Source organism: Pseudochaenichthys georgianus, chromosome 11, assembly GCF_902827115.2.
Source record: "Pseudochaenichthys georgianus chromosome 11, fPseGeo1.2, whole genome shotgun sequence".
NCBI lineage: Eukaryota > Metazoa > Chordata > Actinopteri > Perciformes > Channichthyidae > Pseudochaenichthys > Pseudochaenichthys georgianus.
This window is the reverse complement of record NC_047513.1, coordinates 15,872,083-15,890,592: the sequence shown is the minus strand read 5'-3', so window position 1 is coordinate 15,890,592 and position 18,510 is coordinate 15,872,083. Positions and strand designations below refer to the sequence as shown.

Below are 18,510 nucleotides of genomic sequence, written 5' to 3'. Positions count from 1 at the left end.
GGCCACTCCACCCAGCCATGTCAACACTCATATTGCTCGAGGCACAGGCCGAGGAGGTGGAGTTGCAGCAATCTTTGACTCAAGTTTACTTATCAATACTAAACCAAAATGTAATTATACCTCTTTTGAAAGTCTCGTTATTAGTCTTACGCATCCGACCTGGAAAACTTTGCAGCCAATCTTATTTGTTACAGTGTATCGTGCACCAGGTCCTTATTCAGAATTCTTATCAGAATTCTCTGAGTTTTTATCAACTTTGGTTCTTAAAACAGATAAAGTAATTATCGTAGGTGACTTTAATATTCATGTTGACGATGATAAAAATAGCCTTACTGTTGCATTTAACTCTATATTAGATTCTGTTGGTTTCTGTCAGAGTGTAAATAAACCAACCCACTGCTATAATCACACTCTCGACCTTGTTCTGACTTATGGTATTGAAATTGAGCAACTATTAGTCGAACCGCATAATCCTGCTTTATCCGACCATTTCTTAGTAACTTTTGAAGTACTGTTACTAGACTACAAAGCATTAGTCAAAAGCTCTTGCAGCAGAAACCTATCTGTTAGTGCTATAGCCACATTTAAGGAAGAGATTCCACCAATACTTAACTCGATAGCATGTCTGCATGTAGGGGAGGAAACTTATACAAAATGTACACCACCCCAAATTGATCATGTTGTTGATAGTGCTATAGATGCGCTGCGAATAAAATTAGACTCTGTTGCTCCTTTGAAAAAGAAGAAAATAAAACAACATAGATTAGCTCCATGGCATAATGCCGAAACCCGCAAAATAAAGCAAAAGTCTAGACAACTTGAAAGGATATGGCGTTCCACTAAACTTGAAGAATCTCGTTTAATTTGGCATATTACTCTCAATGAATATAAGAAAGCACTGCGTAAAGCGAGAGCAGCCTACTACTCTTCATTAATAGATGAGAATAAGAATAATGCAAGATTTCTTTTCAGCACTGTAGCCAGGCTGACAGAGAGCCACAGCTCGATTGAGCCTTCTATTCCCTTAGCACTCAGTAGTAATGATTTTATGTGCTTTTTTAACGATAAAATTGTTACTCTTAGAAACAAAATTAATGACCTCTTGCCTTCGACCAGTATAGTGTTATCAACAGCTCCCGGAATCGTAAGTTCTAATATTACACTAGATAGTAAACTAGAATGCTTTTCAGCCATTAACCTTGAACAATTACATTCAATGATTCTCTCTTCTAAACCATCAACGTGCATGTTAGACCCAATTCCAACTAAGCTGTTGAAGGAAGTTTTTCCATTAATTAGCACTTCTTTATTAAATATTATGAATATGTCTTTATTATCAGGCTATGTTCCACAATCATTCAAAGTAGCAGTGATAAAACCGCTTCTTAAAAAGCACAACCTCGATCGAGAGGTTTTAGCCAACTATAGACCTATTTCTAATCTTCCGTTCCTCTCAAAAATTCTTGAGAAAGCGGTCGCAAAACAGCTGTGTGATTACTTAAAAAACAATGATTTATTTGAAGATTTTCAGTCTGGCTTTAGAACACATCATAGCACAGAGACAGCTCTGGTTAAAGTCACAAATGATATTCTAATAGCCTCAGACAAGGGACTTGTCTCTATTCTTGTTTTGCTCGATCTTAGTGCTGCATTTGATACTATCGACCATGATATCCTATTGCAAAGACTAGAGCACTTAGTTGGCATACAGGGAACTGCTTTAGGCTGGTTTAGGTCCTATCTATCTGAACGCTCTCAGTTTGTACGTGTTAACGATGAATCTTCCACGCAAACCAAAGTTAGCCATGGAGTGCCACAGGGCTCAGTGCTCGGACCTATTTTGTTCACATTATATATGCTTCCGTTAGGCAATATTATAAGGAATCATTCTGTAAACTTTCATTGTTATGCGGATGATACTCAACTATATTTATCAATCAAGCCTGATGAAATTAATCATCTAAATAAAATTCAAGACTGCCTTAAGGACTTAAAAACGTGGATGACCTTAAACTTTTTGATGTTAAACACGACCAAAACTGAAGTTATTGTACTTGGCCCGAAGAATCTACGAAACAAATTATCTAAAGACATACTAACTATGGATGGCATTAATTTGGCCTCCAGTGAGACTGTAAGGAATCTTGGTGTTATATTTGATCAGGATTTATCCTTTAACGCCCACATAAAATCAATTTCAAGGACCGCCTACTTCCATCTACGTAACATTGCAAAAATCAGGCATATCTTGCCTCAAAACGATGCAGAGAAACTAGTCCATGCATTTGTTACTTCTAGGCTGGATTATTGTAACTCTTTATTATCAGGGAGTACCAAGAAGTCAATCAAGTCGCTTCAGCTGATTCAAAATGCTGCGGCTCGTGTACTAACCAGAGTTAGGAAAAGGGACCACATTACTCCTGTTCTGGCTGCCTTACACTGGCTCCCTATAGAACACAGGATAGAATTTAAAATTCTTCTTCTCGCCTACAAAGCCCTTAATGGGCAGGCGCCATCTTACCTTAAAGAACTCATTATACCCTACTGTCCTACTAGGGCATTGCGTTCCAAGAATGCAGGGTTGTTGGTTGTTCCTAGAATCTTTAAAAGTACAATGGGAGCCAGAGCCTTTTCTTATCAAGCTCCACATTTGTGGAATCAGCTTCCAGTTTGTGTTCGGGCGGCAGACACCCTATCCGTTTTTAAGAGTGCGCTTAAGACCTTCCTTTTTGATAAAGCTTATAGTTAGGGCTGATTAGATTCAGCCCCTAGTTTTGCTGATATAGGCTCAGTTTGTCGGGGGACATCTTACTTCTTCCTTCTCTCTGTCTATACCCGTGTACACTCATGTTCCGATTAACCCAGCCTCCCCAAATGTCTTTCTTTTTGGTGTCTATATACGCTGGGATCCGGAGTCATGGATGATCCTGCGGTCCTGTGTCCTGGATCGCGAGCGCTGGATCTTGAGTCGTGGCTGTGGTCCTGGATCATAGGTCCTGGATGGATATCCTCGTGGATTCATCTTCCTATTATACACACATGCATTTCCAAACATTTGGACTACCTATGTTGCAAATGTATTATCTTTTCAATTTACACACGGCATCTATTGCACGTCTGTCCGTCCTGGGAGAGGGATCCCTCCTCTGTTGCTCTCCCTGAGGTTTCTCCCATTTTTCCCTTTAAACTGGGTTTTCTTTGGAAGTTTTTCCTTGTACGATGTGAGGGTCTAAGGACAGAGGGTGTCGTATTGTCATACTGATATTCTGTACACACTGTGAAGACCACTGAGACAAATGTATCATTTGTGATATTGGGCTATATAAATAAACATTGATTGATTGATTGATTGATAAAGTAGTTTGAATATGTGTTTGCATTCTTCCAGTCACTTCCTAGAGCTCATGACCACAGGCCAGAGATCAACTAGTAAATCCAGAGCTTTGCCTTCAGGCTTAGCTCTGATCTGTGTAAAGTACAACAGCCAAAACATTGGGAATTCGGTACCAATTTGCCAGTGGATCTAAGGATCCATACTACCCTCACCAGTGCTTGAATTGGAATAAAAAAGGTGCCAGTACTCTAAATCAGCAACTGTTTCAAGTCAATTTATTTATACAGCCCAAAAACAAGTATTTGGCTCAAAGTCATATAGTTAGAAAAGGCTCACTGTACTTAGACAAAATGACTCGGGGTGCATCTGAGATTAGAGGGGGTGCAGTGGTAAAGTACTATTTTTATAAGTGGGGAGTGGACCTGACACCTACTAGGGGGGTCCGGGGGCATGTACACCCGGGAAGATTATTATTATTATTTTTTAATATTGAAGTTAGATGCATCAATCTGGTGCACTTTGAGAGCAAAATGAAGAGATATATGGATACCTCTCAACATCCATATGAAACAACTGTAAACAGATTTACTTTGTCTTTATGGATATAAAAGAAAGTTTGTCTTTATGGATATAAAAGAAAGTCATTTAACCAGCCACCTGGTGTCCCTGAGTACACTCACCATCTTTCAGCAGGAAAGGAGAGAGGGAATCCTTGTCCGGCGATAATCGCTGTCTTTTCGCACTATTATTAAGCCACGCTAACATTTTCGAAATGCTAACGTTATGTGATGTCTTTTCTGCTCTAGTCTATCGCTGCGGCGCCTCATAGATGCGTCTCAGGTCGACTATTTTCATTTCCTCGGTCGTTGGTATCACCGGAAGTTGATTTGTCTGCGCCATCTTGAGTAGCGTCCCATGGCGCTTATTTCTGCCGGAGGAGCGAGGAGCGATAATGGAGGAACCGAGGAACCACCAGACCATCCTCCGATGAAATCCTCAGACACTCGCCCCGCCCCCTTACTGTGTATCGCTCACTGATTGGACGATGCAGCGCATGCACTGATCTGATGCTTCTTGACATGAGAGCAGTTTCCCAGCGGAGTGAAGAAAATACATGAAACTCACGAGAGTCACTCCTCAGTTTATACTGTGTTTTCTTTCAATTAATGTATCATTTAGTTACAAATATGTGAACAACAAAGTGGTCAAAAATCATTTTATTCATTTATTGGAAACATTTTCAGTATCGCTTTTTTCGAGGCACCTTGCCGGTACTCAGTAAGAAGTGCCGGTACCACATGGGTAAAAATTAGAAGTGCCGGTACTGCGTACCGGTGAGTACCGGCCCAATTCAAGCACTGACCCTCACTGATGAAAAAATATATCAATGTACCCCCCCCACCGAAGCCAGCAACTTGCTCAAAACCTTAAAGGGGCAATTTAGCAGAGTGGCATGGCTTAAGACTGAGAGTTGCTGACTCTCTTCCCGTTTTATAGCCTGATGGAAAGCAAGATAGTTCACACCAGAGGTTAAAGTCTGATTAAGCCAAAGACGCTACATCATCAGCAAAATGTGGGAACACAGTCCTAAACCAAGTGGAACCTCAGCTGTGCTTTTAGATTCTACCATAACAAATCATTAGGGAAAAACCTTGGCAGAGAAGGGCATCTTCTGAAAATATTGTTGACTTATTGCTGTGGATCCGTACACAGCTCTGGTTCTGGCATGCTAGTCTTGCATCAGTTGCCCAGGCATCTCCTATATCTCTTCCTCACACACACACGACACTGCAGGGCATGCTTTTAAGGAATCTCCACATACAAAAAACACACATTGATGGGCAAGCTCTGTGACGACACCAGTATTCTTCCAAGATTAAAGAGATTTAAGAGGTTCCATGACCAGGGCGGAAGCCGCGCTGCCATTCCTCAAACTGTGGTTCATCAATCGCCTGGAGCGTCCTTTCCAGAACCCTTAAATAAGACCTCCTGGAGCGGCTGAGCTGTGTGATACACCGAGAGCTGGAGCACATCTTTCTCACTGTTTTTAGAATGCAAACCACCTCTCACTGTCTCATCTTATTTCAATCATGCATTTTCCTTCACTTCACAAGAACCCGAGTAAGGGTGTATTCCTCTAAATTTAGCGTTGAGTTGCTGAACAATGAAACAAAAAGAGAAGATGTTTAAAAGCATCTATTTGAGGAGAAACTCACGGTGCCACCAACGATCCTGCCCAGGGGGTACCAAGCCCTTTCATCGAACCAGTTGAGGAACTCGTAGAATCCATTTGTGGTGAGATGGTGTGTTGATCTGTAATTGAACCTAAAATGACAGAAGAAAAATAGAAGAGGGCGAGTTGAGTATAGCACAAAATAACAGCATTACACAAAGAGATATCCATTTCCATTTGAAGACCATATTTTGCAAACATTTTATACCCATTGACAGACCAAAAACACTTTAGTTATTTCATTTCCAGGTTTTCTGAAGGCGGTCTGATTGGGTAAGCTGCAGAGAATTTGCCTTGTTAGAAAAGGAGAAAATAATGCCTTCATTCACTATGTGCGTGTTTGTGCTTATGCCAACAACTCTCAGGTCAGCCCTTGGTTAAATAATGGAGATGAAGGGTGCTCGCACATACTGTGGCATTTTTCTGAACAAAAGCCTGCTTATTGCACGGATCATTTCTAACCGTAACCCTTGCCATGTGCTGAAGTGACAAAGGCGTACCTTTGGAATAGGGTTGGAATAAAGAAATAAGGAGAGAGAAAAAAGAGCCTGTGAAAATAAATATAGGGAATATCCCAGAAAACATGCCAGGATTCACACTGTAGCTGTGGTGAGCCGAGAGGGTTGGAACACTGTCAAGCTGCCGAAGAGCTGACACCATAAAGAAGACTGCTGCCAGTGCTCTGCACACCTTCCTCGCTGCACAGCTCATTAATGTAGGTTGCTTCCTAATATGTTCAGAGGGCCATATACCTCATGTAAGACGCCTCATGCATATAGACCCTATAGCAAGGCAGAGCAGTTTGCTAACGGACAATTAGCTGTTCTGGTGATGTCAGACGTATAGCAGAGAGGATAGGCGATCATCTAGCAGGCTAATCAGCTCTTTTACACACGAGAGAGGTAAAAAATATCTATAGTGAAGAAAGATAGAAAGGTTGCAGTGAGGAACTGAACATTCTATTCAATTGCTCACATTCACATACATCTTAAAATCATACATATAGTAACCCAAATGTACAATTGTGTATAACATTTGCACATTTCAAGCAACATGTAATGTGTAAATATTTGTATAGATTACTATGTGGATCTGTATCAAAGTGCACAAGAAGACAATCAAAATCAAGTAAGTACCACATTTCTTTATCATGCACATGAAATAGTTAATACAATAAATTGGTCAAATCAACAGCATTTCAGTTCACTTCAATCTTCTCAACAGCTTGAGATTCAGTGGGCAGTAGTGTGTGTGTGCGTTTGTGTGTCTCTGTGCTAGGGAGATGCAACAGCAGAGTTGTTGCAAAGCTGCTGGAGTGTGGACCACTACTCTCATGAACAGACAGTGTGCTGGCGTGAGGTGCGACTCATTAATCATCACACAGTGCGCGGAGCTCTCCCTTCCTTCACATCGCACCTGAAGCCAGAGCTCCCCCCCCCCCCCCCCCCATGTCAGCCCTTGTTTCCAGAATGAGTGTGCAGTTGCAAGACATTAGTCATTTTAACACCAAATGCTGAAACCGTGTGTCTTGTGTTCAACTTGAGCACCATGCATCCTAAAAGATCCAACTTTTACAATAACTGACTCCGCTGTAAACAACCCAACAACTGTGTGTCTGACATACATGTCAAAAAGTGTTTTGAATTCTGAAGCAGTCAAGTTCAACAGAAATGATAACTTGACCTGAAAACCCACACAATTCAATGAGATGATGTTCTTTATAGATTGTCCAGGAATATAAAGCAATCTTTCAATAGAGAGATTGTTCAATGTCTTTATAAAAGCAGTTACTCAATGGGAGTAACATGATTGTAAATTAGATGTGCAATATTGTCTATCCCTTGAATCAAATTATTAGACCTTAGGACAAGGGCCCTGAACTTGGTAACAACAAACATTATTTTCCATCTGAGAGTCACACAGAAGAGAATACACTCAACTAAGTTGTATCTCAGTTGTTGTATTCTTATTCATTCAATCTTTTCCATCTGAGCTTAGTACTTCCATCCACCCAGGCTTATTTTACTGCATGCAATACATGCATACAATCTGCAGTGGCCAACAACACTGTTCTTTAAAATCAGCGTGTGGTCTGGCCATATACCGTTCTTCCATTCTGTGAGACTATTTTCGTAAATACAAGGGTTTGCAAAGAAACATAATGTTACAAATGTGCAGAGCCAGCGGTGTGTGAGGTTTTTACCACTCTGAATGCAGGTGGAGCTGGTCGAACACTTTTGCCTCATTGTTCTGCAGCTGTCAAACCAGCGAAGCAGAATCACAACCAATTCAAAGAAAGCATTATAAAAGACAACTTTGCGCTCTGCCAAGCCATATTCACGAAACCCATTTTCCAATGATCTCAGGGGCAGTCGAGCGAAGTGCTTTATCTTTGCCCTTGTCACTTTGATGGGGCAGGTAATGTAGCTCTTCCAGGCACATTAGCAATTTAATGCATAGCTGCCAATATGGTCTCAGGACACAGAGCACATGATGACTAGTGATTCCACTGCAACATTTCCAAGCATCAGCAAATGAGCAACACATTTTAATACCAGAAAAAATGAATTAGATGGATAGCTAGGGGGGACGAATGGGGGAAAAGGGCCCCCATATCAACCCCTCAGATAATATCTCAAATCAAAAATTTAAATTAAGAGTGGCATATTGTGCACTCTAGATCGCACAGGGCCCCCTAGAGGCATCGTAATTATTTTTAATCAAGGTCCGTTTCACTGATTACCAGTTTCCTGTTGAGACAGGGCCATCATCAGCATGACTAAGTGGGCTTCATTGATGTTTATAAGCCAGTAATGCCTCATTCAGTATCGACTACATAATCAGATCCATCACTGGCTATTTCCCCACTGGTTGGCGATATGGTGAATGTCTAAATAGACTTTTGGTCGCAGGGGTGTAATCACCACCATGACAGAGTAGGCACCTCTGTATGGTTAACAAACAAATGATAAACTGATTGAGGACTCGGAAGACAAGTTAGCAGACACTACATAAGCATCACACAAGAAGACAGCCATCAGGGGGCCATGTTTGAGCAATGGCGAGGTGTTATTTTCTTGTCAATTGTAATAGTGTCAGCCTTGGGGGAATAATGAAAAGGAGCAGAACAAATGACATTTTTAAAGGGTTTGCCATTTAAGAAGGGGTCCTTGATGGATCAGGTCAATATCACTATATCAGGAACAAACACACAATTAAAGTAAGGCTAATGCAAAGAATACTATATATAAAAAGGATATTTCTGTGGGAAGGGGAAATTGATACAAGTAATAATGTATGAAAGACAGCATGACCAAAACAAAAACCAAGCTACAACTAAGCTCACTGTTTATTAGGCAGTAAAGTGTAGCGGAAGTAGATAGTAGATTCAGGGTCCATTTACGGGACATTACAGCAAACCAACATCACATAGGAAAAGCAGTCTATTCCACGACACCAGCTATAGATGTGCTTCTCTGATTAGCTTCCTAGAGAAGCCTTTTACTGTTTTTCATAACTTGAAAAGGATTACAGCTTTGCACTTTACAGAATTGTACCTGATATAATCCCCAAATAGGATTTCTGTGTTGGATTACCTGACAATTGCAGGATAGTAAATTATCATTACATTGCACACTTTCTCATCTTGCCCCAAAAACCAACACCTCCAAGCTGGCAGTAAGGGTCACAAAGCTTTAATAGTGCCGAGTGTCCTGCATGCCTGCCATCTGGCAAGGTGAGGCATCCTGGCGTATCGTGTAGCGGCTGTATCACTTTAATCGAAGGGTGGTGTGTGTCTGACTGTGTTCCTGCTTGCTCATTGACCCAGTCAGGTAATTGCATTCTGGGGATGTGTGAAAGCAATATTGTGCACACGGTACAAGACATCACCTAGTTAATCTGAAATTAAATATAGGATGTAATTACTAGCCTGGCAGTTTACGCAGTAGGTTCAATACGGCCCTGTCTCAGTTGATGTAGAATTGTTTATTGAAATATGAGCAGCAAAAACACACCAACAGTATCAGTGGGAGATAAATCCCAAACATTCAGTTATTATTTTATCACTTCCAAATATTCTGAACAGGCAAAACAAGATAATTATTCCATTACATTACATGTTACTTGTTAGACGCTTTTATCCAAAGCGACCTACATACTCAATACTGTGGGCAATCCCCACAGGATCAATTTGGGGTGAAGTGTCTTGCCCAGGGACACAAGGACATGCTGACTGCAGTGGCAGTGGCACTCAAACTTAGTGGGAAGGTGAGAGCCTGGCAAAAACATCCAACAAACATTTCAACACTGAATTTTCTAATTGTATTTGGACCGGTGCTTGGCGTTGGATTTACACCAAAAAGTAGCCCTAATCTAAGCTTTTCTGAATGAACCAGATGGCAAGGGTAACACAAGCAGATGGTTTCTGTTTTAGCAAAGAGACAAACTAATGCCTGTTGGGAGTAGACTAATGAATACAAGTTTAAAAATGAGATGCATCTCGGGCTAAAGGAACATAATGGCATAAATATTGATTGCCAGAGGGAAAATATTTCATGACACATCACTGTGCTCCACCTTTAACTCGGCATACCCGACAGACACACAACAGCCATAAACTGGCATTGTTTATCTGCTCCAGCCTCACATTTTGACAGCCTAGATAAAGAAGAGGTCCACGTAAAGCTGTTGGGGTTTTAAAAAAAGGCTGTTATGAGCAGAGTTATTACATTCTGAAATGGGGTACAGTCAGATAAAGACGTGTCTTTGCCTAGGAGCTATTCTGTGAATGTGTCAATGAGTGTACTAGCACCAGAGTAAAGCAGCCTGTGGATTGAAGTTTGTTCAAGAATGTCCTTCTTTGTTTTAAAAATACTCACTCTGAGTTATTCAAAGGCAATTAGCCAATGAGCTCTACATTATACTGACACCAGATTTTTGGAAAGCAGAGTCAATGCCCATTGACATCCTAATTATCTTTTCTAACAGTCACACACACTCTTATTCACACCTGTATGAGAACAGGTTAGCAATATCTATCACAATGACACAGACTTTAAATGGCCTGTGGGTCTAATGAAACAATCAATCTACAATTAGGCTATTTTCTTAGCCAAGCTAGACAAGATGCTTACGCAAGCATTTTCTTTGTTTTGTACCATTAAACAAATGAATTGTTGCTGCTTACTAATGATAGGCCAGGAGTGATTATCACATGAAATGTAGGTTTTAAAAAGATGCAACAAATACTGTTTTCATAAACTGGTCTTCAAAATACAAAAAAAACATATTTGGCATTATCTTTGCCATTTAATTTAATGCATGATCAATTAAATTCTGTTAATGAAAATCCTACTTTGGGTCATCTTATACCAATGGCAGGGATAATTCAGATTATTAATGCTGTATCAATGTAAGTACACCCATAGTTGTAGGTCTACAGAGCACAGCCATACTGTTCCAATTAAAAGGAAAACGCTAAGATACTGGCTAGGCAAGCTCTACTGGAAACTGCACTATAGTGGTTTCTCAGCAGCAAATGACAACTTTAAAACGATGTGTACAAAACTTGGAAGAAAGAGAAAATGTGGAGTAAGTTTAATCTTCTTGCATTAGATGGAGTCTTGCTGCACCCAGCTAAGGGCAAAGGGCAGGGGAGGTCTATTAGGTACACCGAATTGTTTCACACTCCAACAGCTTCCTACATTTTGAAATAAACAACTACAAGCAGATTACTGATCTAAACAAAGGAGTCGCTCAGTGTGATCTAACTGCTTGCCATGATAGGGTGGTGAAGAACAATGTGCCTGGTAACTGAGTCCAAGGAGGACAACTGAGATGCTCTGACAACAGGAACACTCCCACTTCCTACATGGGATTTACACCCGAGTATATATTTGGAAATAACCTTGGTTAACTGTGCAACCTTGCCTGAGGAAACACTCCACACTGCCTCTTCATATTGCAGTCATAACTAATGTATGATTTACGTCAGAGTAAAAACACAAAGAGTAATACACAGCAGCTAAATGTAGGATTGATCGAATGTATATTTATTGTGTTAGTAATGCAGTGGGGGACGTGAATTTAGAAAGGAAAGAAGTAAGTGTCTCTGAATTTATATGTAAATGGAGGTGGGCAAAACATAAAATAGTCCACCACAAACTCACACCTGAGAATTTGCCATGTCCTTTCCAGCCGTAGAAGAATTAAACATGGCAGGTACTTACTTTTCACAAAGGTGTGTTTCATTCATTATTCCGAGTGCAAATAATTATTTCTCACAATATGTTAAAGAGCATGGAGGGAGACCGTTAAGCTCTGAAATAGATGCTGTAATAACAAAAAGGGACTAAACTGAGATTGGGGGGGCAAGCATTAAAGGCAGGGGTCAAGAGATAATCAGCATTTGCAAAAACTATAGGCAGACGTGCAGGGAATTCATAAATGAGTAAGACAAAACCATTAGGCCACTGTGCCGTGTGTGTTCAATAACACTATACAGAGGTGGCCATGTGGCATACAATTAACCAACTGGAGCTAGGTTAGAATTGATTAGTAATTACAGAAGATTGATGAGAATCTGAAGCACAACAAGTATCGGTTCAACACCACAGCAATGACTGTGCAGAATGCATGCTCAGGCGAGATGGGGGTATGCGTATAACAAGATGAGGCAGCCTTCCTAACACCCTTATACCGTAATAAGTACATAGTGAGCAAAATGTAAACTACAACTTGGCTTAAAGAGAAGGTTTCACTGATGTTCCCTTGATCTGTCTTTAATTAGCTCCCATCATACTTTTGAAATTTCAATGCGTGATTGAAGAAATGCAGCTGAATGTCAGTCGGTGTTCAAAACAAACTGATCGTCTTTTAAAAAGGATTAAGCCTCTCTTGGTGTGGGCTGCAATACTGAGCATTACCCAAAAGGCTTAGCTTCCCAGCTCACGAGAATGTCCCTAAATGAACCTCGACAGGACATGAAATTTGTACAAAGCCGTAGTTACATAAGGAAAGCTTTCTCACATGAATCCCACAAAGGATGGTCAAAAATTAATGATAAACGTACTTCCAGAAATACATTCTCATGCTAATTTACTAAACGTATTTGGGTCATCTTTGTGTTCACCTCAGTAAAAGGCAAGATTCAGAAGTAGGTTGCTGTTGACTGTTCTACTTGCAACTGAAATATCATATACCACAACAACTATTAGTATAGTTTCATCTAGTTTTAAGCATGTACACAAGCACACATTACAGTAACAACCCCAACAAATAATGTCAGCAGTTTACCAATTGATGAATATTTCATTTGAAGCCTGTCCCCATTTGTCAGGGTCTCAAATTCTGGCCTCTGAAAATCCGGAGTGATGAATATATTGGGCTGACAATAAATGAGCGGACTTTAATTGTAACAGATGTTTCTGTGACGGTCTCTGCACACTACATGGACAGCAGATGGAAAATTAGAAGTGTGGTTCTTAGCGCTGGAGATTAGGAGTGTGCTCAGAGATGAGTGCCACTAACTGCAATATGGAAACCGTGGGTGCCTACAACATGGATCAATGTTATATAGCTGTTACCCCATACAATGAAAATGTAGAGAAAAACACACCCGAGGGGTTCACACTGTAAATTCCAAAAACCTATAATAATTACATCTAAAAACAGCCTGAAAGTTCACAGCACTTTACTAAGCCACCGTCGAATGCCTTCCACTGAGAGAACAAACGGAAGCAGCTCCATGGTGAACCTGTGAAAAGGGAGGTGAAAACAGGGAGACCCTTTCATGTATACATGTTTACATTCGCCATGGCCCTTTAAAAGTGGAGGTGATGATTTTCACTGTTGAACTAATTTATGGGTAAACTAAACGTATAATGAAAAATGGATACAATTAAAAATTGCTGCAGGCAAAAGCGGTATCCAGATCCCACTAAATGCTAAATAACCGTTAGCAGAAACCAACATCAAATATGCTCATCTGCATGCTTAGCTTAATATCAAACACCACAAACCCAGACGACGTAAAGACATAAGAGAGAAATAAAGTCAAATATGATTTTTGTCACTGAAATTTAAATGTCAGGCATGCTTCGACTCCTAAAGGGGGCAATAATAATAATTGTTTTATAACCGTGCAATAAAAGGAAAATGTGAAAGGTATACGACATTGTGCAAGGGGGCGGTCGAAGTGATGAACCTAAAGAGATTAGTCATCATCTCTTTTGTCTTTATAGCGTGTTAAAAGGTGACTATGAAGTTAGCAGATTGGCGCAACACATTTGTGTGCTATTGACAGAGAAAGGCAAACTATCAGAGTTCACCTCCTGCAGAAACTGTTGTACTTCCTGCTTCTTGTTTGAAATGTTCATACCGTCTCATGTCTAAACTCTTTAGAGGGGGCAAAAGGTGAAGCTTCACACAGTCCAGGATTTAAAATTGTGTTTAACATCTACAGAACAGGAGTACATCATTTAGTAGGCAAGAAGGAGGTTAAGACATGTGATGTTTCCCAACAGCACATAGTCACTGAATTTTAAACTGCAGTATGTGAATCAAAGGGAGTGGATGAAAGGCACGCCAATTCCACATTCAGCCAAGGAGTCCACTGGGGCAGAGGCTTCCCTTTTATCAAAACCCACTGTAACCATCGACCAAAAATAGGGAACGCATTGGGAGAGCCGGGCAGGACCAGCAGGCTGCAGTGAATTCCAGAGATAGGGAGTCATTACTGGCTCACGGAGAGCTTTGCTGTCATAACGGGCGGCTAATCAATTGGATACCACAAACACTAAGGACAAACAGCAGCAATAATGACGGGGCTAATCATCGCATGTTGAGATCTCTATTAAAAGGCATTCTCATAAGAACTCTGAACACTTCATGTTTGGATAAAATAACAGCACCCTGAGGTTTCTAGAGTAAATATTGACATGGTGTAATGAGGGAGTCAATTAACATACATGTACAACAATGATGTACTTGTACTAGTGTTGCACGGTGTACCGATACTTGAAAGGTACCGCGATACCCTTTCGTTAAAAACGGTACGATTCCTCCGTTTCATTAGTATCGGTACTTTAAGAATGACGGGGAAAAGTACTCCCGTGAAAAAGCGCCGTTTTAATAAGAGCCGTGTGTGTTCAGCGCTGTGTGTTCAGCGCTCTGCTTCCACTCCCTGCACTGCAGCCGTGCCTGCAGTCCCTCCCCTCTCTCGTGCACGCGGCCACGCGCTAGCTGCCAGAGCATGTGAGAAAACGAGAAGCATGGCTGCAAGTGGGAGTGCAACTGCCGCTGCGCCTCGGCTTGTTGACAAAAAAGACGCCAGAAGTCTGTGAACGGGCCGTTCAGGTGTTCAGAGCAGAGCTCCCTGTGGGAGCGGCAGAGCGTGATGTGCACTGAAAAGTGTTTGTCGCAATATTATCGTTGAGCAAACTTAACTAGCAAACTAGCATCACTATCTGCTAACGTTAGCTTTAGCCTTCGTTTTCTATTAGTTTTTTTCATAGGCTATAAACGGAGGTGGTATAAGTATATATCTTGTACTTGAGTAAAAGTAGAAGTACCCGGGTCTTGTACTTGAGTTAAAGTAGAAGTACCAGAATGTACGAACAATCCTGCAATCAAAATGTTCCTCAAATAAAAGTACAAAAGTATTATCATCAAAATATAGTTAAAGTAGCGACAGTAAAAGTAGAAGTACTCAGGTCTTGTACTAGAAGCACCAGAGTGTAGGAATACTCTGTTACAGTAAAAGTACTGCATTCAAAATGTTCCTCAAGTAAAAGTATTAAAGTAGCGACAGTAAAAGTAGTCATTGTGCAGATTGGTCCATTTCAGAATAATATATATGATGTGTTTTATAATGATTGATCATGAAAGTGTTCTCAAAGCTGGTAAAGGTGCAGCTAGTTTGAATCTTGTGGATTTACTCCAGGTGGAACTAAAGTCTGATTTAACACTTGATTATATTTCACATCATTCATCCACATCTGTGAAGTAACTAAAGGGATTAATACATGTAGTGGAGTAAAAGTACACCATGTACCTCTGAACTGTAGTGGATTAGAAGTACAAAGTAGTAAAAGAAACATTGAAATACTTAAATAAAGTACAAGTATCTCAAAATTGTACCCAAGTAGTACTTGAGTTTATGAACTTCGTTACTTTACACCAGTGGCTATACAGATAGAAAGACTAAGCCTTGCACAGAGGCATGAAAATACATTTTCAAAATGCTCAACAGTGCTGCCAAAATGTTAAACTCACTGCTACACAATTAAAATAAATGCTTTTATATATATTTATATTAGATGTGACTCTTTGGGGTTTCTGTTCTTAGTAACACTGCTGCTTTAGTTGTTCCGACTGCTAAAATCATCTGTTATTCCTAATTTTAAAGCCGATATTCCGAGTTTCCCTTTTTTTAAGAAAAGTATCGAAAAAGAATCGGAATCGCAATTCTTGACTTGGTATCGGTATCGAAACCAAAATGTTGGTATCGTGACAACACTAACTTGTACACACCCTTAAAATAGTCTCATCATGGATGTAAAGCAACAAAACTGCAAGGCTGTAGTGCTTACAGCGTCCAGCACCTTTTAGGGCTACACACAAAATTAAATCCCTCCCACTGTGAGGCTCTAGGCTGAAAATCCTGCAGTAAGGGTAAACTGAGGGTTAGACCATTAACCTGGATGTTAAAAACACAGCTGTGGACAATAAGGTCTACATCACAAAAAGTTGTTATTGCTCTGCCTTTATGCATTATTGTTTTGCTATGAGCTGTACAGTCACTCAGAGACAGACGAGAAAGCTGGTAAGACACGTACACCTCATTGGCTTACACATCGGTGCAAGGCGCTTAATAACACTCCAGTCAAAACCATTCTGAGCACTTTACACCACCCCTCTCTGCAAACTCAACAATCATTAATACAGTGCGCCTACATCATAACACAAGTTATTGCTGCCTCAAAGCTGCCGTATCTGCATGAATGGGCTTGCCATAGTGGTTCCGAAATCCTGAGGGGTCGAAATGTACTGCCAGGGCTTAGTAATTATACACTGTCTCCTGTACCACTGTGGTCCCTTCATCATTATTTCACAGCACATAGCTGCATCTGCTGTTTCATATCTATGGCTGTGAGATAATGGAAGAGAACAGGGGGAGTGCTTCTCTCCTGCTCTCTTTTCCTACAGTGGTGACAAACAATGTTTCATTTTTCCACAGGGGAGTCTTTCTGGGGATGTAAACTCCCAAATCTCACAGCCTCTTCAGTGCACAGAGAGCAGTGACACATGAAGTCTGTGTTTCCTGTTGTAGCTGTCCAACCCACTAGCTAGCTTGCATGCAAATGAAGTGATGGTGTTAACACCAGCAAAAACCTGCTTACCTAAGTTTTGGCTTTCAGGTAAAGACACTTCATCTTTTTTTACTTTGCTAACATATTTCTAGCAAAGATAAAAGGGCCTTTTTGTAATAAAACAAAAAACACTTATAGGTGACATGTCATGCTTTTCCGGTTATTGCCCGTCCCCTTGTGTGTTATGAAGGTTTTTATGCATGTAAACGGTCTGCAGAGTCAAAACCCTCAAAGTACACCATGTAGGGAGTAAAACTCTAAAACAGAAAATACCTCCCCAAAACGCCTCGTTGGAGATACGTCACTGTCCATTTGATTCTTCCGGGCACATCATGATGTCATGTCGTCCCCGGAACGAAATGAACCAATCCGTGGAGCCGTTACGTTACGTCCGCGGAGCCGTTACGTTAAGCCCCCGCTGATTGGTCCAAATTGACCAATCCACGGACTTCCTCACACACTCAGTGCATGCAGCTCTGCTGATTTCTCCTCCCTGGCTGCAGGCTGATGACAGACAGTTGGGATCGCGGCGAAATTCTCTCTGCAGACCCATTCTCAACCTTTTTCTTACTCAATATCAAGCCACACTTATTGTTTTTACTTCGGCTGTGACTTTGTGTGTGCTCAGGGTGAGTTTGGCTGTGTTTCGCTAAACAAGGAAATCACACCTCCACGTCCCGACTGGTCCCGACCAATCGGAGCACACTGTGCTCACAGGGAGGGGGGGGGGCAAGAGCTGCAACGAGCCGTTTAGTGGAGAGAGTGAATACTCTACGCATACTTTACAGAGATGCTGTATGCGAAACCAATGTGAGTTTGGAAAATTGCACAGTATAAATCTATTCTAGTAGACCACAACAATGGAATTATGATCAGTGGAAATGGCCATGACATGTGACCTATTATGCTACACTGAACAAAAATATAAATGCAACACTTTTGTTTTTGCTCCCATTTTTCATGAGATGAACTCAAAGATCTAAAACATTTTCTATGTACACAAAATAACCATTTCTCTCAAATATTGTTCACAAATCTGAACAAATCTGTGATAGTGAGCACTTCTCCTTTGTCGAGATAATCCATCCCACCTCACAGGTGTGGCATATCAAGATGCTGATTAGACAGCATGATTATAGCACAGGTGTGCCTTAGGCTGGCCACAATAAAAGGCCACTCTGAAATATTCAGTTTTATCACACAGCACAATGCCACAGATGTCGCAAGTTTTGAGGGAGCAAGCAATTGGCATGCTGACAGCAGGAATGTCCACCAGAGCTGTTGCCCGTGAATTGAATGTTCATTTCTCTACCATAAGCCGTCTCCAAAGGGTTAATTTGGCAGTACATCCAACCGGCCTCACAACCGCAGACCACACCAGCCCAGGACCTCCACATCCAGCATGTTCACCTCCAAGATCGTCTGAGACCAGCCACTCGGACAGCTGCTGCAACAATCGGTTTGCATAACCAAAGAATTTCTGCACAAACTGTCAGAAACCGTCTCAGGGAAGCTCATCTGCATGCTCGTCGTCCTCATCGGGGTCTCGACCTGACTCCGGTTCGTCGTCG

At 41.1% G+C, this 18,510-nt stretch overlaps 1 protein-coding gene across 1 annotated transcript in view; it reads right to left on the bottom strand.

The window, feature by feature from the left end:
- Nucleotides 1-18,510, bottom strand: part of LOC117454916 (dolichyl-diphosphooligosaccharide--protein glycosyltransferase subunit STT3B-like) — a 102,477-nt gene that overhangs the window by 51,570 nt on the left and 32,397 nt on the right. The window contains exon 2 of the mRNA XM_034094190.1: nucleotides 5,551-5,659. Coding sequence (XP_033950081.1) covers nucleotides 5,551-5,659 — 109 coding nt within the window. The remainder of the gene's footprint in view (nucleotides 1-5,550; nucleotides 5,660-18,510) is intronic.